Source organism: Geotrypetes seraphini, chromosome 1 (assembly GCF_902459505.1).
Source record: "Geotrypetes seraphini chromosome 1, aGeoSer1.1, whole genome shotgun sequence".
Classification (NCBI taxonomy): domain Eukaryota; kingdom Metazoa; phylum Chordata; class Amphibia; order Gymnophiona; family Dermophiidae; genus Geotrypetes; species Geotrypetes seraphini.
In genome coordinates, this window is record NC_047084.1 from 144,830,738 (window position 1) to 144,853,937 (window position 23,200).

The window sequence follows — 23,200 nt, forward strand, 5'->3', positions numbered from 1 at the left end:
GTTTACAAAAATACAAACATAAAACATGAGGAAAAATATTACAAAGCAAAATCTTAAATTAAACCCACTGTGCCACTGAAAAGTCAGAGGCCTCATAGAAATGCCGTAACAAACAGCTGAGTTTTTAACAGTTTTTTAAATTACACCTGAACATAACGGTAGCTGTCCCACCAGTGAATTTCATAACTTAATGCCTGCTCTACAGAAAATAGTTGCTCTGGTTTCAGCATATCTTCCTCGCGTTATCAGGTCTAATAACCTTTGATTTTCTGATCTCAAGGCTCTATTAGGTTGATAGGGTATCACCACTCTACTAAAATACTATGGAGCTTTATGGTAAATAGTTTGATGAATTACAGAAATCACTTTATGTTGGGCCCGGAATACAATCAGCAGCCAATGCAATTTCTTTAAATCAGGTGTCTCATGCACTGTTCTTTCAATACCCATGGCCAACCTTGCTGCAGCATATTGCACTAATTGCAACGCTCTTTACCGTGATGTTTCTAACACTCTGCCCCTTGTTTAGAAATAGAGAATGACACAGTGACTGTTACCTATGGTAGGAACGGGGCGAAAAAAAAGACTGGTAGCCACAGGTATGGGGACAAGGCCATTCACTGCCCCATGGAGTGGTGAATGGCCTTGTCCCCGTAGTAAAGTATCTGCCGTGCATTGCCTCCCTTCCCACCCCTCCCGGTCAACAGCCTTCCCCGCTATCATGCGGTCCAGCAGCCCCCTCCCTCCCAATTGCCACAGTCTGGCCATCTCCCTCCCTTCCCCTCACCTTCACTTTTCAGAGTATTCTCTCGGACACCGCAGCCTTATCACAAGTCACGCACAGCTGCCCCAAAACTTCTCCTCTGACGCAAGCCACCCAAGGCAGAAACAGGAAGTAGCGAAGATTACACCGTCTACTGCAGCAATAGGTCCGATGAACTATCATCTTCACCCCATTTCGGTAGTGCCTCCTGAAGGTAAGGTAAATTTGCCATCTCAATCCGACTTGCTCTCCTCGGGTGAACCGTCACTTCCTCCTTACCTGCTTTAAATTCCTTAGGGAGAATTAATTCAGGTTCCAAGGAAGGAAAAGAATCATTCTGCTCTCACTTGATTTGGATCCACTTAAGGTTTGTGTGGGGAAGTCCAGTATACCGAGTAAATCTCCTGTTCAAATGATACCAAGACCAAGTATTAACCTTGCTTCTGGTGATCGAGCTATTACCGTATTTTTTGCTCCATAAAAGACATTTTTTTCCCAAAAAAAGTGGATGGAAATAATACCCCACGGTCCCGTACCTTTTTTTTAATCCTGGCGGTCCGGCGCTGAATCAGCAGTCCGCTTTCCGTGCTCCTGCCCTTCCCTCACTGGACTACTGCCTACTGATGTCTTGCTGCGCAATTGCCCTTCCAAGCTGTGCACTCTGCTGATTTGGGGCTTCAGTGTGCAGGTGAGCACCCATAGCCCACACCGGAGTAGAGGCAGAGGCACAGCCAGGACGTGTGTGTGATTCTGCGCAGTGAGAGTGGCCACACGGCAGCAGCAACCAGGTCTGGGCAGCGGGCAGGCGACTTGTGGCACCGAAGGCAGTGGAAGCACCAGGAGATGCTCACTGCTGAGTCCTTGGATCGGGTGGAACTATGCGATTCTCTTCTGATCTGGGTGAGTGTTTTAGCATAGGGCTGCAAATAAGTCATATCAGATAACAGGACTGGCCTCGCCTTGCCTCCCTTTCCCCCAGACCTCATCCTCCGCCCCGAGTCCCGAACCCCAGGCAGGAGGGCTGTTGGGCATGTTACTGTGCTGCCGCCAGTTACACGATTGTAAGCCCCCACCCCCCCAATGCCTGGCATTGTTACTACGATATATCCGTTGCCTCTATCAGTACCATTTTGTATAGTTGCTCATGGCAGGGATGGTGGCTATCCAAGTTTGAAAGTGTACAGGGCAGGACAGTGGGACAGGTGGTTCAGAATGTTTTTTCTTGGTTTTTCCTCCACTACATGAGGGTGCATCTTATGGTTAGGTGTGTCTTACAGAGCGAAAAATACGGTACTTTACAAGATGTTTGGACAGTGAATGCGGAGGGGGAAGTATATAGCTAAGAGAGCAACATTGTTAGTTACATTTAAATCAGAATTGGAAAAACAAGCTATTTTTAAACTTTATTTTTCTAAGAAACAGGCCTTGTTCTTTGGACGGCAATTAAAAGTTTTTCCAGATGTTTCCAAACAAACACAGTTTAGGAGGAGATAGTTTCTACAGCTTAAGGCTAGGGTCTTGGCTGTGGGAGTTACTTTTTTTTCTTAAATTCCTATGCAAATGTTTAATATCTTATGGAAATAATAAGTTTGTATTTGTTGATCCAACTCAATTGGAAATTTTTCTTCAAGATAAGCCTTTACTTGATAATTTTTAATTTTTTTCTGTATATTTTTTTTTTTTTTTGTGATTTTGCTTGAACAACACTTCTAGCTACTAATGAAATCTTCTTGTCCTCCATCCTATCCTTACTAAATGAGTCCCTAAAATCAGGCCTAATACCACAATGTTGAAAATCTGCTGTAGTGAGACCCGTTCTAAAAAAAATCCACCATGGACCCGGAAAATCCAAGCAGCTATAGACCAGTCTCAAACCTTCCTTTTATCTCAAAAATACTTGAAAAGATAGTACTCACACAGCTAAGAGACTTCATAAAAACAAATGCCAGTCTCTTCATCTTCCAATCAGGATTTAGGAAACACCACAGCACAGAAACAGTACTACTAGACATAATAGACGACTGCTGGAAAATTCTAGATGAAGGGAAAGGCGCATTATTGGTACTATTAAACCTAAGTGCCGCCTTTAACACTATTGACCACTCACTTCTATGCAGACTACAATCTATTGGAATCAACAATATCGCACTAGCTTGGCTTTCCTCCTTCCTTAATGAAAGATCGCAGAGGACACTCCCTATCTGAGCCAAAACCACTCTGCTACGGAGTGCCCCAAGGTGCATTGTTATCTCCACTCCTCTTCAACCTCTATGTCAGACCAGTACTCAAAATCGCAGCAAAATACCAAATCAAAATCCATTCATTTGCAGACAATATACAACTCTACCTTCCCTTAGGCCAACACCGAGTCAAACAAATCATAAAACTCCATAGCTGCCTAACTGAAATAAAGAACTGGATGACTGCAAATAAACTACAAGTTAATGCCTCAAAGACTGAACTCCTCTATATACACAAAGACAAGTGCACAAACTCCCGCCCATCCTTTCCTGGGGAAACGACACACTTACAGCTAAAGATAAAGTCCGCAGCCTAGGAGTGATCCTGGACTCAAATCTATCACTATCAAATCATGTATCAAACGTAGTGTCTTCATCCTTCTACTACCTCCGTCAACTGAAATGCATCTGTCCTTACTTTTCTGAAACTGATTTTGCCCAACTACTACATGCATTTGTATTATCCCGCTTAGACTATTGCAACGCACTACTAGTGGGCTTACCCACAAAAACCCTCTCCCGCTTCCAAGGTGTACAAAATGCAGCTATTCATTTCTTGAAAAACCTAGGCTTCCAAGACCATGTCACCCCAGCACTTACATCAATGCATTGGTTACCTATCCAAAAACGCTGCGCCTTTAAAGCCTTGGTCCTAGCCTTCAAGACCTTCCATAAGCTGACACCGAACTACATGACATCAAAATTACAAATTTACATCCCAAACAGATCACTGAGATCTCAGAGAGACGGCTCACACTACCACTTGGTCATTCACTCAAAACTAAAACAGCCCGCAAACGCTCCTATTCACAGTTTATACCCAGATTCTGGCATATCATCCCCACATCCATTAGATCGCTAGACAATCTATGGAACTTCAGGAGGGCCATGAAAACCTTCCTCTTCACAAATCCAGTTCCTTAATGTCCAACGCTACTCATGAGCTCCATAATGACCAATGCTACTCACGGGTCCTAAACTGCCGACCACCAATCATGTACTTGCTTACAACATTAAAACTTTAGTACAATTATGTTTTGTTAATACAGTGAATGCTGTCCTAAAGCTATACTATGCCATGTAATATCTTCTACGAATGCCTTAAATAATTCTATGCTATGTCTGCCAAAAATGTCTTTCAATAATTTTGTCCTTCTGTACTGTGAATGTACCTTTGTAACCCGTTCTGGGCTCCTTTGGAAGGACGGGCTAAATAAATGAATAAATAAATAACGCACATATGGATCACTTTAAGCCATACTATAGGAATCTAACATTGCTTAACTCAGAATACAAAAAAATCCTTCCAATGGAATTCCCAGGCTTCCCCTTCATTGGTCTCTGCCTTTTCCCCTTTCCTAAACAATATGTGCAGGTACCAGCTAGCAGATCGCCTTCTCCAAATATACCTTCCACACTACATGTTTTCTGGGGGTGAGGGGGGGTTGCTGCCACAGTAATAGCAGCCAACTTCCCTCCCTCCCCAGGGCTGAGCACACCACCTCTCCAACATACTCATTCCTGCCTAATTAAAAAAAAAAGAGTGTTTTAAAGCTAGGCCTCCTATGTCGCAGCCCAAGCCTGAACAGGAACTCATTAAAGGTCAGCCTAATCCTATACAAAATAGCAACTACTGTATACTATTTTAGAGTCAAAATCTTTATGTACTTAGAAGCAAAGGGAAAGGATAGAAGATGAGCCATGTACAACTCCCTGCTTCCAGTTAGTACAAGCATGGTTCTGGAATCAATTATTGGCTCAGCCCTTCCATCTCAACAGCTGTGTGTATATCAGTATTGGTGAGGTGATAAAGAAAAAACATATAGCTATCACTTGTCAAAGGTTTAAGTTGTCATATAAGCCAAGTACTGCTCTAGTATGAGTAACATCAAAGAAGGTCACAGTGAACAGCTTACAGTGGTTAAAAAAATGAAGTAAAATTTCTACCTGTCTCCACAATCTCTGTCTCAATTTCTTGTTCTTCTGCCACATCCTGCATCATGTAAGTCTCGTCATCGTAAACCAAGACTTGCGCAGCATAGCCCTGTTCTAGTCTGGCACTGGGAACTGGCTCCACAATCACTGCTGGGAACTCAGCAACATGCACTTCTTCCTGCAAGACCAAAATGAGAGCAAGAACTTCCAGGTGTATCAAGTGTTGACTTTATCTTCTAAATGACAAACCTTTTTATTCATAAGTAAAACATGGTATGAATTAACTACTACAATTTCCTAGGTGAAACAGAGCTAAACAGATCTTCTAGGGCACTGTCTTAGGGGACCCTCCCCCAGTCAGTCGGGTTTTCAAGATATCCCTAATGAATATGCATGACAGATTTGCATATCTGGCACATGCATATTCATTAGGGATATCCTGAAAACCCAATTAATTTTAATTTAAGCCAATTATGAAATGCTAATTGCCAGGCAGAACGATGGAGGTTATGCTCTGTGTGAGACAAGTCAAAAAGGCTGCGCAGCCTTAGGTGCATCAGAAAGCTGAGGTTTTTGTTGCTTCTGCTGCTATTGTTTCTTGGGAGGTGCTCGAGTGTAAGGAGCCGCTCTTGGAGGATAATGCCTCTGGTAGGATGGAAGAGGTTAAGAAGGCTTCACAGGAGCTGGCTTAGGCTTTGGTCTGACAATAGAAGCAAAAGATTTTTCATGTTCAGACAACTTCATCAAAGAGGTCATTGCCCTCACAAGGAATATTAGCCAGATGATCCTGAAGATTGGGATCCATATCGATGGTGCGAAGCCAGGCCAGGCGGCGCATTGCTACCGAGAATGCAGTGACACTGGAGGAAAGTTCAAAGGCATCATAAAATGACTGGAGAAGATGCAACCTGAGTTGTGCCAAGGTAGCAGTGAGTTGCTGAAACTCCAAATGTCTATGCTGACCAAGGTCTTTAGAAAAACCAGGAAGTATATCCATCAAGTACTTGAAATAAGTAGTGAAAATAAAATTATAATTTAGGACCCTGGAGGCCATCATCGAATTTTGATAAAGACAACGGCCAAACTTATCCATGGTCCTACCCTCTCTTCCAGAAGGTATGGTGGCATAGACCCTGGAAGAATGGGTCCTCTTCAATGAAGATTCTACAAGAAGGGATTGGTGAGATAGTTGTGAATTCTCAAAGCCCTTGCAATGTAGAGTTCTATACCTCGATTCCAACTTGCCTGGAACAGCAAGAATAGCATAAGGAGTCTCAAGGTTTCATTTGAAAGTCTAAGACAGAAGTCTGTTAAGAGGAAGCTTGAGAGACTCTGCAGGAGGCCGAGGCATACTCATTTCCTCTAAATACTCCATAGAGTACTTAGAACCAGCGTCCAATTTAAGATCCAGATCCTCAGCCATTTGCTGGAGGAAAGAGAAAAAGGAGAGTTGATCCACCAAAGCATGGCCTTGAGAGGGACTTGAAGACCTCAAGGCGCCTCAAATGGAAAATGAAGGAGAAGCCTCTCTGGAGTATTGGTATCCTAACGAATAAACAGACTGGGACGAGGCATTGGAATCGATTGAGGGGTTGGAGGCCTCGAAGAGCTGGAAGGCCTGGACGAGGAAGGCTTCTCTCTGGAAGAGGACCTGCGCCCCGATGAGGGCCTCGACCGGCGATGAGAGTGCTGCCTGGAAGCAGGTCTTGTGCGAGGACGAGGAAACTTCGCCCTGTGCCTCGAAACGGGCAATGTCTTTGGTGAGGGTATAGGGCTGGAAGCTGTAGATCGAAATCACACACACTCAGTGGTTTGGCTCGAGGAATCTCGAAGCACTCCCAAAGACTCAGCTCCTTGTATGGAGTGTGAGGATTCCAGTCAAGACATTCGCAAAGACTCGACTCCTTGCATAGAGCATGTAGATTCCAGACCAGACACTCACAAAGACTCGATTCCTTGCATAGAGTGTGTAGATTCCAGACCAGACACTCACAAAGACTCGATTCCTTGCATAGAGTATGTAGATTCCAAACCAGACACTCACAAAGACTCGATTCCTTGCATAGAGTATGTAGATTCCAAACCAGACACTCACAAAGACTCGATTCCTTGCATAGAGTGTGTAGATTCCAGACCAGACACTCGCAAAGACTCGATTCCTTGCATAGAGTGTATGGATTCAGCTTGAGACACAGGCAAGGACTCGACATCTTGTGAGACTGCCGAGTGCCCAGGCTGGACTGCAGGAAGCAAAGTCGAGGCAGGACTGTATTTGCTCAGTAACTGAACAAATTCCTGCTAAACTAAACTAAACTAAACTAAACTAAATCTTGGGTTTATATACCGCATCATCTCCACAGGTGGAGCTCGACACGGTTTACAAGGTTAGGGAAGGAACGGAACTCCAATAGATTTATAGAAGTAGGTAAGAAGAGAGGATAGGTGTGATAATACTAGGGAGGGGATGAGGTTACGTTTTGGAGAAGAGCCAGGTCTTCAGAAGCTTACGGAATGGTAGAAGGGGGCTCAAGTTGCGGAGAGGGGAAGGGAAGCTATTCCATAACTGAACGATTCTGAAGTGGAGGGAGGAACCGAGTTTACCAACGAGGGAGATACCTTTTAAGGAGGGGAGGGATAATTTTAGTTTTTGCGTGGATCTAGTGAAGAATGGATTTGAGGAATTCCAGGCTAGAGGAATAAGAGGTGGAAGGATGCCGTGGAGGATTTTGAAGGTTAAGCAGGCACATTTAAAGTGGACCCTGGAGATGACAGGAAGCCAGTGGAGCTTGGACAGGAGCGGAGAGACATGGTCAAATTTACTTTTTGAGAAGATAAGTTTGGCCGCTGTGTTCTGGATTAGTTGGAGTCTGTGGAGGCTTTTCTTTGTTAAAATTCCTGCTCTAAAATGGTCTGGATAGTAGCCTGCAATTGTGGATCCGAGTCTGAAACTGGATCACTTTCTGAGACTAAAGACTCCGAGGTGGCAGAGGAAGCATGTTTTGGCTTGGAGTGATGCTTGAATAGCTTGAGGACCACCGCCGAAACCGTCTGCTTAGGTATCTGACCTGAGGGAAGCTCAGGAGAAGACTTGGCAGATTTACTCGAGGTCAAAGACAATCCAAATGAGGAAGGTCTGATGAGATTCAAGGTCGGAGTTGTGGAGGCAGGAGGACACCCCGCAGAAGAGTTGACCGAGTCGGAGGTCGAGGATGTAGCAGAAAAGTCCATCCTGAAAATCTTCTCCACTTGAACACGACAATGTTTGAGGGCTTGAGGCTGAAGAGTAGCACAGCGAATGCACGACTCCAGGCAATGGTCAGGCCCCATGCACTGAAGACACCAGCGGTGTGGGTCAGTGAGAGAGATCGCACACTGGCACTGACTACACTTCTTGAAGCCCCTGACTGGCCAGGACATAGAAGGGAAGATAGCCGCCGCAAAGTCAAAGCCCGAAAGCTGCGGGCGTGTGGCAGGTCCCACAGTCAGTCGATGAAAAAATTAAACTTTTTTTTTTAAAAAACAGAAACGAAAAGAAAAGCACAGCGATCCGGTAATAAAGAAAATAAAACATGAACCGCTGTGAAGAGAAGGCACGAAGCAAACTAAGTTCAGCGCAGAGCATCAAAGACGGACTTCTTGGCTCCGCAGAAAACTGAGAACTGAGGAGACGCGCCCTGTGCTGAGCAGGAAGACACTCGCGCATGCGCGGTGCAGCAGATTCAAAACTTTTAAGTTTTCTATAAGCAAGTCTGCTTGCGAGGCTGTCTGCATCTGGGCTCCGTGGATGATGTCACCAACATACGAGAATAAGCTGCCTGCTTGTCCTGGGATAAAGGATGTTACATAGAAACATAGAATGATGACGGCAGAAAAGGGCTACAGCCCATCAAGTCTGCCCACTCTACTGACCCACCTCATTAAGTCTGAGAGCTAATGACCTAGTTTCTTAACTCGACCCTCGTAGGGATCCCACGTGGATGTCCCATTTATTCTTAAAGTCGAGCACGCTGGTGGCCTTGATCACCTGCACGGGAAGTTTGTTCCAGTGATCTACCACCCTTTCTGTGAAGAAATACTTCCTGGTGTCACCACTAAATTTCCCTCCTTTGAGTTTGAGCGGGTGCCCCCTTGTGACCGAGGGTCCCTTGGGAAAGAATATGTCGTTTTCCACCTCGACACGACCTGTGACGTACTTAAATGTCTCAATCATGTCACCCCTTTCCCTGCGCTCCTCTAGAGTATAGAGCTACAATTTGCCCAGTCTTTCTTCGTATGAGAGACCCTTGAGTCTGAAGACCATCCTAGTGGCCATCCGCTGGACCGACTCAGTTCGAAGCACATCTTTATGATAATGTGGCCTCCAGAATTGCACACAGTATTCCAGATGAGGTCTCACCATGGTTCTGTAAAGTTGCATTATGACTTCAGGTTTGCGGCTGACGAAGCTTCCCTCGGTCACAAGGGGGCACCCGCTCAAACTCAGGGGAGGGAAATTTAGAGGTGACATCAGGAAGTATTTCTTCACAGAAAGAGTGGTAGATCATTGGAACAAACTTCCGACGCAGGTAATCAAGGCCACAAGCGTGCTCGACTTTAAGAATAAATGGGACATCCACGTGGGATCCCTACGTGGGTCGAGCAGCACTCAGACTTAATGGGGTGGGTCAGTAGAGTGGGCAGACTTGATGGGCTGTAGCCCTTTTCTGCCGTCACCTTTCTATGTTTCTATTGATACATCCCATCATTTGCCTTACCTTGGATGAGGCCTTCTCTACTTGTTTGGCAGCCTTCATGTCTGCACTGATGATTACTCCCAAGTCCCGTTCTTCTGAAGTCCTAGCTAGTGTTTCTCCTTTCAAGGTGTATGTTCTGCATGGATTTCTGCTGCCAAGATGCATGACCTTACACTTCTTAGCGTTGAAGCCCAGCTGCCATGTCGAGGACCAGTTTTCCAATGTGATCAGATCCTGCGTCATACTATCCTTGAGATTGCTTTCACTTACTATATTACACAGTTTGGCGGGGTCAGCGAACAGTGCTACTTTACCCTGAAGCCCTCGGGTCAAGTCCCTTATGAATATGTTGAAAAGGGATGGTCCCAGGACTGAGCCCTGCGGCACTCCGCTAGTCACCTCCGATGTCTCAGAGAGGGTGCCGTTGACCACCATCTCTGAAGTCTTCCACTCAGCCAATCATTGACCCATGCAGTTAGTTTCTCACCTAACCCCATCGATTTCATCTTGTTTAATAGTCTACGGTGTGGGACACTGTCAAAAGCTTTACTGAAATCCAAGTACATTATGTCCAGGAGTCCAAGGATTAGGGACTGGACCAGGAGTTGGAATTGTTCATTGTGTATAAAGAAGTGATGTCTAGAGATGCCAAAATCATTGAATCTGAAATCTGATCAACCTCCTAAAGCATTTTGATGAAGTGAGAGGAATCCTTGATGAACGAGGGGGTTAATGACCTCATGGGCTGTAGAAAAAAAATCCACGAATTGAGACAGTAGTTCTAGGACTGAAAATTTTGTAGAAATAATCAGTCTCCTTGGTGGTTTTTGAAGATCTTTATGAACTTTGGGAACAAAATAAATTCGTGGAGTAGTGGGATGTTTTTCCAAGAGGAGAGTTGCTTCTTTGTTAGTAAGCATCCCTCTTTTCAATACTGTTCCACCAGTCCTTTAATTTCCAGCTGTAGAGCCTTAGTAGGATCACTTGCCAATTTTTTTTATGCTCTCTCATCCAATAGTTGTCTACATGCCTCATTGTTGTATTGACTCCTAGATTGTATTACTGTCGCTCCCCCCTTATCTGCCTTCAGGATTAATATATCCTTATTTTCCATCAGTTGGATCAAAGCTTGAGACTGATTTTAGTGGCATTAACTTAACATTCAATTTGCCTGCTTTCTTCTCAAAATCTACTTTTCCATGTCTTACCTTCCCTTCTTATCTCTCTATCCTTCCCTCCCCGTTTTCATGGTCTGACATCTCTCTCCTTCCCCCTTCCCCCCCCCCCCCTCCCCAGTAGTTCAACATCTCTCTCCTTTCCTCCCAGTAGTCCAACATCTCTCTTGACTAGATGGGACATTTGGCTTTTATCTGCCGTCATGTTTCTATAGAGAGAACGAGATAATGGTTACTGCGGATGGGCAGACTAGATGAGCCATTTGGCCTTTATCTGCCGTCATGTTTCTATAGAGAGAAAGAGATAATGGTTACTGTGGATGGGCAGACTAGATGAGCCATTTGGCCTTTATCTGCCATCATGTTTCTATCTCTCTCCTTCCCTCCCTCCTCCCAGTAGTCCAACATCTCTCCTTCCTTTCCCCCCTTCCCAGCCTAGCATCTCTCTCCTTCCCATAATCTGGCCTCTCTGTCTACTACTACTACTACTATTATTATTTCTATAGTGCTACCAGACTCCCTTCCTTTCTTCCCTTCCATTCCCTGGTCTGGTATCTCTCCTTTCCTTTAGTCATCTCCCCCCCCAGTGTAACATTTCTCTCTCCCTTCCTCCTTTCTGTCCCCTGTAGTCCATCTCCCTTCCCTTCCTCCTTTCTGTCCCCCCTCCCAATCGAACATTTCACCCTTCTTTCCACTAGTCCAACATTTCTTTCTCTCTTTCTCCTGCATGCTGCTTCTCCTCCAGTCCTCCTTCCCTCCCCCAACCAACTTCTCTCCATGAGTCCAACTTTTCACTCTCTGCCTTCTCCCCCTTCCCCCGAGTGTGACAATTCTCCTTCCCTCCTTTCTATCCTCCCCATCCATCTCACCTTCTCCTTGAGTCCAACACTTTCTGCCTCCTGCATGCTTTCTCTCTCTCCCCTTGCCTTTTCCCTCAAGTGATATCCCTCCTTCCCCCAACCCAACATGCTCTCTCCCCATGCATCATTTCTCCCTCTCCTCCATCCCATGTCCATTTCTCCATCTCTCATCACTCTCACTCCTCCTGCAACAATTTTCTTTCCTTCTTTCCCCCAACCCCACTCACAACTAATTTGATCTCTGCTCAAGCACCATCTCACCCTCCCCTCCAGTGTGAAGCACCTTTCCTTTCCCTCCCCTTCTGCCAGGTCCAGCAGCACCTCTTCTCCCTTCCCTCCCCCCATCCAGCATCACCTCTCCCTCTCCCCATGTCCAACAATACCTCCCTTCCCTTTCCCACAGTGCCCTTTCTCTTTCCCTCCTCCCCTGTTCAGCAGTACCTCTCCTCTCTCTAGCAGCAGCTCACTGTGCTTTTAACTTCCCCACATAGCTGCTGCTAGCATTAGCCTAGATGTGGTTCCATCAGGTAGCCTCGGGGCCTTTGCTAGGCTGGCCCGCCTCTGACGAAAGAGGAAGTTGCATCATCGAAGCGAACCAGACTAGCAAAGGCCCCGAGGCTGCCTGATGGAACCACATCTAAACTAATACTAGCAGCAGTTGTGTGGCAAAGTTAAACGCACACTGAGCTGCCGCTGCTGATCTGGGGGTGGGGAGAGAAGATGAGGAAGGCAGGAGTCCCGGGAGATACGTGATGGCAGCAGGAAGGCCCTAGACATGCAGCGCTGGCGCCATACCACGTATTGAAAACCTCTGGCCCTACAGGATGTGCCTCTTGCAGCGAGAGGCTCATCCTGTAGGCACGTCAGTTGGCTGATGCCTCTCTTCCTCCTCAGTGAGCCGCGGCACACTTGGATCTCAGGAGGTACACTAGTGTGCCGCGGCACACAATTTGCAATACACTGCTCTAGTTGGATAAAATGGGTCCAACTTATTATTATTGAATAATCTGGTTGTAGCTAGTAGGAGTTTGTATGCATCACTATTTGGAAACTTTTTGAGTTTCTTGGAATACATTTATTTATGAGCCTTTGACAGAGAGTATTTAAACACACCTCTGTGTACACAGACAACTTCTAAGCTATCCATGGATTTCTTACCTGTTCGGCTTGCTGTACTCCATTGCTGCTGAACTCCAAAAGAGATCCTCCACTATCAACCACTACTGATGTCATGGTGCATTCCCTAGGGTTTCAGAGAGCTAGGAGAGTGCAGACAATCCTTCCTCAGAAACGCACAAAACCAGGACAACCACAGGTCAAATACACCATGTGCACTTCATGTTTCAAGAAGAAAAGTATTTTCTAGAAGGGAATCACAAGTTGTAGGTAAAATAGTGATAATCAAGGAACAGTGTTATTTCGTAAGTACATAAGCATCACGGTACTGGGATAGACCAAAGGTTCATTAAGCCCAGAATCTTGTTTCCAACACTGTCCAATTCAGGTTACTTTGAATGTCAGTTTTGAATGCCAAAGCCACAAAAGTCCCCATTCCCTTTCCCTTCCCTTAATTCCATTTGTCAGTATATTTAAAAAATGATAAATTTTCTTCTTACTTAATTCTCTTTTTTTACAATCTTCTTAATCAATAATAAATAAATTTTTCCACAAAAACTTATCTTTAGTTGATTTTAGCTTCAGATTTGCATAACTATTTCACCCCTCCCTGACATAAATTTTATAAGTTTCTTCAGGATCAAAGTACCACATAACCAATGTTTTTCTGTGAATAGATTTGCATTAAAAATATTTTAAAAATTATATATGGTTTTTCCACTTGCATTGTATAGAGATCCGAACTATAGGGAACGGTTGCTGGATACATGGACTGAATACAAATGACATAATGCTCATGTGGAAGGGGATCCCGTTTTGTTTTGGGAAGCGGCAAAGGTGGTGTTGAGGGGGGATACCCTGAGTTACAGTAGTCATGTGAGAAAAGCCCGCGATAGGGAAATTTTGCACTTGGAGAGAGATGTAGCTAGAGCCCAGAGGAGATATGGCAAAACTGGTGATCCTATGCATAAACAGGAATTGATGGAGTATCAGGTGGCCCTCAATACCTTACTCCATCAGCGGGCACGCAAATCCCTCGCTTATTACAAGTACCAGCTATATAGATATGGAATAAGGGGGGGAAACTACTGGCCCGCCTGATTACTACCAGAACGGGCCCCCGAAGGGTTCAGGCCCTGAGGAAAGAACAGGGGACGAGAGTTACCACTGATCCGGAAATTGGTAACGTATTTTTTTGCTATTTTAAGAACCTATATGCCCCCCCCCCCCTGTCAGAGGAGGGAGTGGCAGCGGGCCCCTATTTGGATGGGATAACGTTGCCCCGTATTTCTGAGCTGGACAGGGAGCATCTGAATGCTCCAATAACACCTAAGGAAGTGTATTGGGCAATAGGGAACAGTCCTCTGCTGAAGGCACCCGGTGAGGATGGCATGCGTATTGAATTTTATAAGCTTTTGGGTGAGGAGATTGTCCAGCCCCTCGCCCGGATGTTTAATGTCCTAAAAACATCCAGCACAAAATTCCGCGCTCTTCTTCTAAACTGGATACAAATCTCGCTAATAAACGGCCACTACCCTACCAACCTCAGCGAAATCATCATCACTCCGATCCTCAAAGACCCCAAAGGACCGATAGACCAAACAGCCAACTACAGACCCATTGCCTCTATTCCACTCTACGTCAAAATAATAGAAGGACTAGTTGCCAAATTCCTCTCCAATTACCTAGAAAACCATAACATACTCCATCCCACACAATCCGGCTTCAGAAACAACTTCAGCACGGAAACACTACTAGGATCTCTCTTGGACACAGCCAGACAACATCTCAGCACAGGAAAAAAAATGATGCTCATACAACTAGACCTTACCGCTGCATTCGACTTGGTGGGCCATAACATTCTACTATAAATCCTGGATACAATAGGTATCACAGATAAACTAAACTAAACTAAACCTTAGGTTTGTATACCGCGCCATCTTCACAAGCGTAGAGCTCGGCACGGTTTACAGGGTTAGGTTGAAAAGGAGCTACAATGAAGGGTTATAGGAAAGGAGCTAGGAAGATAAAGAGGGACAGGGTACCAAAGAGCGGGAGGTGTTAGATTTTTGAAAAGAGCCAAGTTTTCAGGTGTTTGCAGAAGGATTGGAGGGAGTTTGAAATTCTGAGCGGGGATGTGAGGTTGTTCCAAAGTTCTGTGGTTCTAAAGGAGAGGGATGTTCCTAGTTTTCCTACACGGGATATACCTTTTGCAGAGGGGAATGATAGTTTCAGTTTTTGGGAGGATCTAGTGGAATTAGGGTTAGAGGAGTTCCAGAAGAGAGGGATAACGGGAGGGAGGATGCCATGTAGGATCTTGAAAGCTAAACAGGCACATTTAAAGAGGACTCTGGAGTGAACTGGGAGCCAGTGAAGTTTGGACAGGAGTGGGGAGACGTGGTCGAACTTGCCTTTAGCGAAAATAAGCTTGGCCGCGGCATTCTGGATTAGCTGAAAACTATGGAGTATACACATGGTTTGAAGGATTCCTTAAATCAAGAACCTATAGAGTAAAATCAGACAAACAAAAATCTGAACCTTGGTCAAACCCCTGCAGAGTTCCCCAAGGATCCCCTCTATCCCCGACTCTCTTCAATCTCTATACAGCCTCCCTCAGCTCTCACCTGGACAAACAAGGCATAACCTCCTACAGCTATGCCGATGACATTACCATTCTCATATCCTTCGATCAACCTGAACTCTCCATGACGAACACAATATACCAAACACTAAAATCAATAGCAACCTGGATGAAAGATCACAAACTGAAATTGAACCCAGATAAAACGAAATTCATCCTCCTAGAAAACAACAAAATACCAACCATAACCAACATTGAAATCAACGCAATCAACTACCCCATACAAACCACCCTAAAACTGCTAGGAATAACTATTGACAGATGCTGCACCATGCAACCGCAAATCAATAAAACAATACAAAAGTCATTCTTAGTCATGAGAAACTTAAGACAAGTTCGGAAATTCTTCGAGAAAATTCAATTCCAGCTCATAGTTCAGTCCTTAATACTAGGCCTACTTTGACTACTGTAATATCCTCTACCTCCCATGCCCTACAACCATAACAAAACAACTACAAACTATCCAAAACACAGCACTAAGACTCATCTACTCATTAAAGAAACATGATCACATTACAGAAGCATATCTCCAATCGCACTGGCTTCCGATCTCAGCAAGAATACAATTTAAATTCTACTACCTACTATTTAAGACTTTATACGGAGACAGTCCAAACTACCTGAATAACCGCCTCATCCACAACACCGCAACCAGACATAGGAAAACTCACACCCCATTCTCATACCCCCCAATTAAGGAGGTCAAACGGAAAAAAACTATATGATGGCCTCCTGGCCACTCAAGCAGCCAAACTAGACAACCAAATCGCCAATCTACTGACAGCATCCCTCGACTACAAGACTTTTAGAAAAGAAATAAAGACCATACTCTTCAAGAAAACTCTGAAAAAAGAAATAATACCGCAAGTCTCAAACTCCACCTCTCACTAAAGCCAACTACCCCAAACAAATAACCTTACCCATTTCTCATTCTTTTTTAAAATGACCAATTTTTTTTTTTTTTGTAAGTTCTTGTTGTAATACATCTTGGATAATTCTTTGGTAATCCGCCTTGAACTGCAAGGTAATGGCGGAATAGAAATCCGTAATGTAAATTAATAGCAAAAAAATGAACAATCTAATGTGCTATAAGAAGATCTAGTCATTCCCCTCCCTCAATCACAGTTTTACTGTTGTGGCTGTTAATGCAAATCAAACCAGCTGCAATGAGACTATGGTGCTCTACATAGTCATAGAAATATAGAAACATGATGGCACATAGAGGCCAAATGGCCCATCCAGTCTGCCCATCTGTAGTAACCATTATCTCTTCCTCTCTCTAAGAGATCCCACATGACTATCCCAGGCTTTCTTGAAATCAGACAGTCTATGTCGTAGACTGTTTCAAGCATCTACCACCCTTTCTGTAAAAAAAAAAAAAAAAAAAATACTGTATTTCCTTAGATTACTCCTGAGCCTATCGCCTATTAACTTCATCCTATGCCCTCTCATTCCAGAGCTTCTTTTTAAATGAAAGAGACTCGACTCATGCGCATTTACATTACATAGGTATTTAAAAATCTCTATCATATCTCCTCTCTCCCGCCTTTCCTCCAAAATATACAGATTGAGATCTTTAAGTCTGTCCCCCCATATGCCTTATGACGAAGACCACACACCATTTTAGTAGCCATCCTTTTTATATCTTTTTGAAGGTGCGGCCTCCAGAATTATACACAATATTCTAAATGAGGTCTCACTAAAGTCTTATACAAGGGCATCAATACCTCCTTTTTCCTATTGGCCATACCTCTCCCTATGCACCCTAGCATCCTTCTAGCTTTCGCCATCACCTTTTCAACCTGTTTGGCCACCTTAAGTTCATCACATACAATCACATCCAAGTCCCGCTCTTCTGTTGTGCACTTAAGCTCTTCACCCCCTAAACTGTACTGTTCCCTCGGGTTTTTACAGCCCAAATGCATGACCTTGCATTTCTTAGTAATAAATTTTAGCTGTCAAATTTCACCAGGTCTTTCTTCATGTTATTCACAACATCCTAGGTATCTATTCTATTGCAGATACATTGGCTTCCAGTCCATTTCAGAATTCAATTGAAATGCATCTGTATTGCATTCAAGATCTTATTTGGCCTCTGTATCACTCATAGAAACATAGAAATTGACGGCAGATAAGGGCCACGGCCCATCCAGTCTGCCCACCCTACTGACCCTCCCCCTCCCCTGCCTTTACTTTGCGAATAGATCCCACGTGTCGATCCCATTTGGCCTTAAAATCAGGCACGCTGCTGGCCTCAATCACCTGAAGTGGAAGACTATTCCAGCGATCAACCACCCTTTCTGTGAAAAAGAATTTCCTGGTGTCACCACGCAGTTTCCCGCCTCTGATTTTCCACGGATGTCCTCTTGTTGCCATGGGACCCTTGAAAAAGAAGATATCCTCCTCTGCATCGATGCGGCCCGTGAGATACTTGAACGTCTCGATCATGTCTCCCCTCTCTCTGCGCTCCTCGAGCAAGTATAGCTGTAATTTATCTAACCGTTCTTTGTACGGGAGATCTTTCAGTCCCGAGACCATCCGGGTGGCCATTCTCTGGACCGACTCCAGCCTCAGCACATCCTTACGGTAATGCGGCCTCCAGAATTGTACACACTCTTGGTCCTTTGGACTGGAAGATCTCATCTAGCTAGGAGCTCTCAGAGATTAAAACTTTCCTTTCCTTCCCTTAAGGGCAAAATCAAATCTATCAGAAAACTTAGCCATTCTTTCTCCTACAAACTAACTGAGCTTTACAATAACTTGCCACTCTCGCTAGGAAGCTTAGGCCCCTTCTTAACTTTCAGGAAGGCTCTGAAGACAGTCTTGTTTGCCAAACATTTTGGAAAATAATTATTCTACTTTTTCCAAATTAGATTTATTTTGTTCTGTTCATTTGTATTACTCTATTCCTAATGTTAACCGAGTCGAGCTCCAAACTGGTTGATGACCCGGTGTATAAAACTAAGTTTTAGTTTAGTTTAGATTTTAGTATCATCCACAAAGAGGCAAATCTTACCCGACAGCCCTGCAGCAATATCATTTATAAAAATGTTAAAAAGAATAGGCCCAAGAACAGAACTTTGAGGCACACCACTGGTAACATCCCCTTCCTCAGAGCAATCTCCATTGATCACTACCCTCTTGTCGCCTTCCACTCAACATGTTTTTGAGTAATGATTATGAACAATAAACAAAATTGCACAATATATTACCCACCACTCATTCAGAGAAGTACATCTAGCATCTTTCAGCTGTGCAATTTTGGTTATTTATACCACTTGGGTTAATTTATTTAGGTTGTATATATGAACAATAAACAACATTATTATTAATCAGTTGAATAGCACATGATAGATGTATATATCAGTGCAAAAAGAATTAGAGTGCATACTTCATGGATCTTAACATCTAGCCCTGAACACACAACACACATTTTAAAAAACCCAAATAAGAGGTTTTGAGTTTAATCATAGTTTCACTGTTTTAATGGACTATATGAAGTGGCAGTAATACTATATTTTGAGATCCTAAATTCACAGCCAGACTTTTAAGCATTTCAAGCTAGTTTATAACTATTCTCTACTACTCTCACAATCCACTAGCAAAAAGAGAACAAGGAAGAAAGTTTAAGGATCCTCATGGGCAGCAAACTGGCAATATTTTCAGTTTATCCTTGCTTTGTACCACCGAGTGGGAAACTGTATAATTGGAGTTAATAATTGAAAGTAAGTCCAACTGAGAGTGAAATGTTATAGTATGGAAGGATTTTGGTGTAGCACATCTTGCTTCAGTGCTCACTCCATACAAAGAGACTTTCTGAAGCAGGAAGAAGGATCTCAGTGTGGAACATTTTGTTTCAGTGCTCTGAAGAGGCTCTGTGAACCAGAAACAGAAAGACTCCCTACATATATTTAAGATAAGTTCTACTCTTTTGCTTAGTTTTGGGTTTTCTATAAAGAAAAGTCTTCTGTTTTGTTTTGTTTTTATATCCCTACATTTTCTAGTTTAGAGAACCCTTTCTTGCATATAATTTTGCTTTCCTGGCTGGGGGGTGACTGCTTTTGACAAAATACTTAAATAGTGCTGCCACTATGTTTTAGAGCACTCTGTTTTTTTCCTACAAGAAAATGGATTTTTAGTTGTGCTCTTTTTTTCTGGCAGCACTGGCCAGTGATAGTTTTCTTTGCTCCAGAAAAGCACAGTTCATCTGGGCAGTAGTCCTGCTCTCTATGCTCTTTGAGTCTTTGAGGCTGGTTTTCTATATTATTATAAATATATGCCACACCCTCAGCAGGAAAGGAAAAGCACAGTTACTTACCGTAACAGGTGTTATCCAGGGACAGCAGGCAGCTATTCTCACATATGGGTGACGTCATCCGACGGTGCCTCGATGCGGATTCCTCACAAGCAGACTTGCTTGAAGAAACTAGAAGTTTCGAGTCGCCCACACTGCGCATGCGCGAGTGCCTTCCCGCCCAGCGCACAGGGCGCATCTCCTCAGTTCAGATAGCTAGCAGAGAAGCCAACCAGGGGAGGTGGGTGGGTTGTGAGAATAGCTGCCTGCAGTCCCTGGATAACACCTGTTAAGGTAAGTAACTGTGCTTTATCTCAGGACAAGCAGGCAGGTATTCTCACATATGGGTGACCTCCAAGCTAACCAGAATGGGATGGTGGGAGTGTTGACAACTTAGGAGAATAAATTTTGTAATACTGTTTGGCCAAACTGTCCATCCTGTCTGGAGAAAGTATCCAGACAATAGTGAAAAGTGAAGGTATGAACCGAGGACCAAGTAGCAGCCTTGCAAATCTCCTCAATCGGTGTCGATCTGAGAAAAGCTACAGAAGCTGCCATTGCTCTGACTTTATGGGCTGTGACTTTACTGTGAAGTGGTAATCTAGCCTGGGCATAGCAGAAAGAGATACAAGCCGCCATCCAATTAGAGATGGTGCGTTTAGAAATTGGATGTCCCAACTTATTTGGATCAAAAGAGACAAAAAAGTTGAGGAGCAGTTCTGTGTGGTTTGGTGCGTTCCAGGTAGAAGGCCAAAGCCCGTTTACAGTCCAGAGTATGAAGAGCTGATTCTCCAGGGTGAGAATGAGACTTTGGAAAACACACTGGAAGTACGATGGATTGGTTGAGATGAAATTCTGAGACCAGTTTAGGCAGGAATTTCGGATGAGTACAAAGAACCACCTTGTTATGATGGAACACAGTGAATGGTGGATCAGTAACTAAAGCTTGCAGCTCAATGACTCGTCGAGCAGACGTGAGGGCAATGAGAAACATCACTTTCCAAGTGAGATACTTCAAATGAGCCTTATCAATTGGTTGAAATGGAGGCTTCATGAGTTGAGAAAGGACAACATTGAGGTCCCAAACCACAGGAGGCGGTTTGAGAGGAGATTTGACATTGAAAAGTCCTTTCATGAATCTGGAAACCACCGGATGAGCAGAGAGGGGTTTCCCTTCAATAGGCTGATGAAAAGCTGCAATTGCACTGAGATGGACTCGAATGGATGTAGACTTGAGTCCAGAATTGGAGAGGTGCAAAAGATAATCCAAAACAGATGATAAGGAGGAATGCTGAGGCTCCTTATGATGAGAGAAATCTAGTCCATTTTTGGTGATAGCATTGTCTAGTTGTAAGCTTTCTAGAAGCTTCTAAAACATCTCTTACAGATTGAGAAAACTGAAGAGGGGTTATGTTGAAAGGTACCAGGCTGTCAGGTGTAGAGACTGCAAGTTGGGATGAAGCAGAGATCCTTGATTCTGTGTGAGCAGAGAAGGAAAAACTGGTAGAAGGTATGGCTCCCTGGTGCTGAGTTGAAGTAGAAGGGATTACCATGGTTGTCTCGGCCACCGAGGAGCAATTAGAATCATGGTGGCATGATCGTTCTTCAATTTGACTAGAGTCCTGAGAATGAGAGGGAATGGAGGAAATGCATAGAGGAATAGATTCGTCCATTCCAGAAGAAAAGCATCTGCCTCGAGGCGGTGAGGAGAGTATATCCTGGAGCAGAACTGAGGCAGTTTGAAGTTGTGGGGAGCTGCGAAGAGGTCTATCTGAGGCGTTCCCCACTGTGAAAAAATGTGATGAAGAGACAAGGAATGGAGTGTCCATTCGTGAGGTTGCAGAAGACGACTCAAGTTGTCTGCCAAGCAATTCTGAGCCCCTTGAATGTAGACAGCTTTGAAGAAAGTATTGTGACGGATTGCCCAGTCCCAAACTTCCAGAGCTTCTTGACAAAAAAAGGCAGACCCCGTCCACCCCTGTTTGTTGACATAATACATGGTGACTTGGTTGTCCATGCGGATGAGGACTACTGTGTCGTGAAGGAGATGTTGAAAAGCATGGAGAGCCTTGAGGATCGCTCTGAGTTCCAACTGATTGATATGACACTGACGATCCGTACTGGTCCAGAAGCCTTGAGTACGGAGACCATTGAGATGAGCGCCCCAAGCGTAGGTTGGCGAGTCTGTCGTAAGGACCTTCTGATGAGGGGGCGTTTGAAAAAGCAAGCCTCTGGAAAGATTGGAAGAGAGCATCCACCAACAGAGAGACTGCTTCAAAGAAGGAGTGACTGAGATGTGTTGAGAAACAGGATCGCAAACCTGAGTCCATTGGGATGCCAGGGGCCAAAGAGGAATTCTGAGGTGAAGTCTGGCAAAAGGAGTCACGTGTACTGTGGAGGCCATGTGACCCAGGAGCATCATCATGTGTCTCGCAGATATGGAAGAGCGAGAAGACACTGTGTGAGAGGTGCAGCAGAGTTTCCAGATGTTGTTGTGGAAGGAATGCTCTGAGTGTCCAGAACAGCTCCAATGAATAGTAGATTTTGAGAAGGTTGAAGTTGAGACTTGGGAAAGTTGATTTCGAATCCCAAACTTTGTAGGAACCAGGTAGTCTGTTGGGTCGCTACAATAACCCCTTGAGAAGTGGAATCTTTGATGAGCCATTCGTCGAGGTAGGGAAATACTTGAAGACCGTGATTCCTTAGAGCTGCCGCTACCACAATCAGGCTCTTGGTGAACACTCTGGGAGACGAGTCCAGGCCGACGGGTAGTACTCTGTATTGAAAATGCAGATTCCCCACACGAAATCTGAGATACTGACGGGAGGCCGGATGAATGGGGATGTGAGTATAGGCCTCCTTGAGATTCAGAGAGCATAACCAATCGTTCTGCTCGAGAAGGGGATAGAGGGATGCCAGGGACAACATTTAAAACTTTTCTTTGACTAAAAATTTGTTGAGAGCCCTGAGATCCAGTATGGGCCGCAGATCGCCCGTCTTCTTCAGAACAAGGAAGTAACGGGAGTAAAACCCCCTGCTCTGCTGTTCCAAGGGAACTGGTTCGATGGCATGGAGACGAAGCAGAGCTTGAGCTTCCTGAAGAAGAAGGGCGGTCTGGGATGGGCTGGAAGGATACTCTCTTGGAGGAAGCTCTGGTGGAACCTGATTGAAATGGAGAGAGTATCCTTCTATGATGATGGAAAGACCCAGAGGTCGGATGTTATGACCGTCCATCTGTCGTAAAAAAAATGGAGACCACCTCCTATAGGTGGAAAAGGTTTCAGAGACAGAACGATGGATGTTATGCTCTGGAGCAAACGGTCAAAAAGGCTGAGAAGCCTTAGGTGGAGCAGAAGGTTGAGGCTTCTGTTGCTTCTGAGGTGGCTGTTTCTTCAAAGGAGGGCGAGTGTAAGGCGCCGGCTTTGGAGGAAAACGCCTCTGGT

The 23,200-nt window shown here is 44.5% G+C and overlaps 1 protein-coding gene across 3 annotated transcripts in view; it reads right to left on the reverse strand.

Moving 5' to 3' along the window:
• Positions 1-23,200, reverse strand: part of ELF2 (E74 like ETS transcription factor 2) — a 235,192-nt gene that overhangs the window by 133,718 nt on the left and 78,274 nt on the right. For all 3 annotated transcript variants that reach the window (XM_033939282.1, XM_033939270.1, XM_033939275.1), the window contains exons 3-4: positions 12,865-13,068; positions 4,951-5,116 (exon numbers count right to left, since the gene is read on the reverse strand). In XM_033939282.1, coding sequence (XP_033795173.1) covers positions 4,951-5,116; positions 12,865-12,939 — 241 coding nt within the window. In that variant the 5' untranslated portion in view covers positions 12,940-13,068. The remainder of the gene's footprint in view (positions 1-4,950; positions 5,117-12,864; positions 13,069-23,200) is intronic.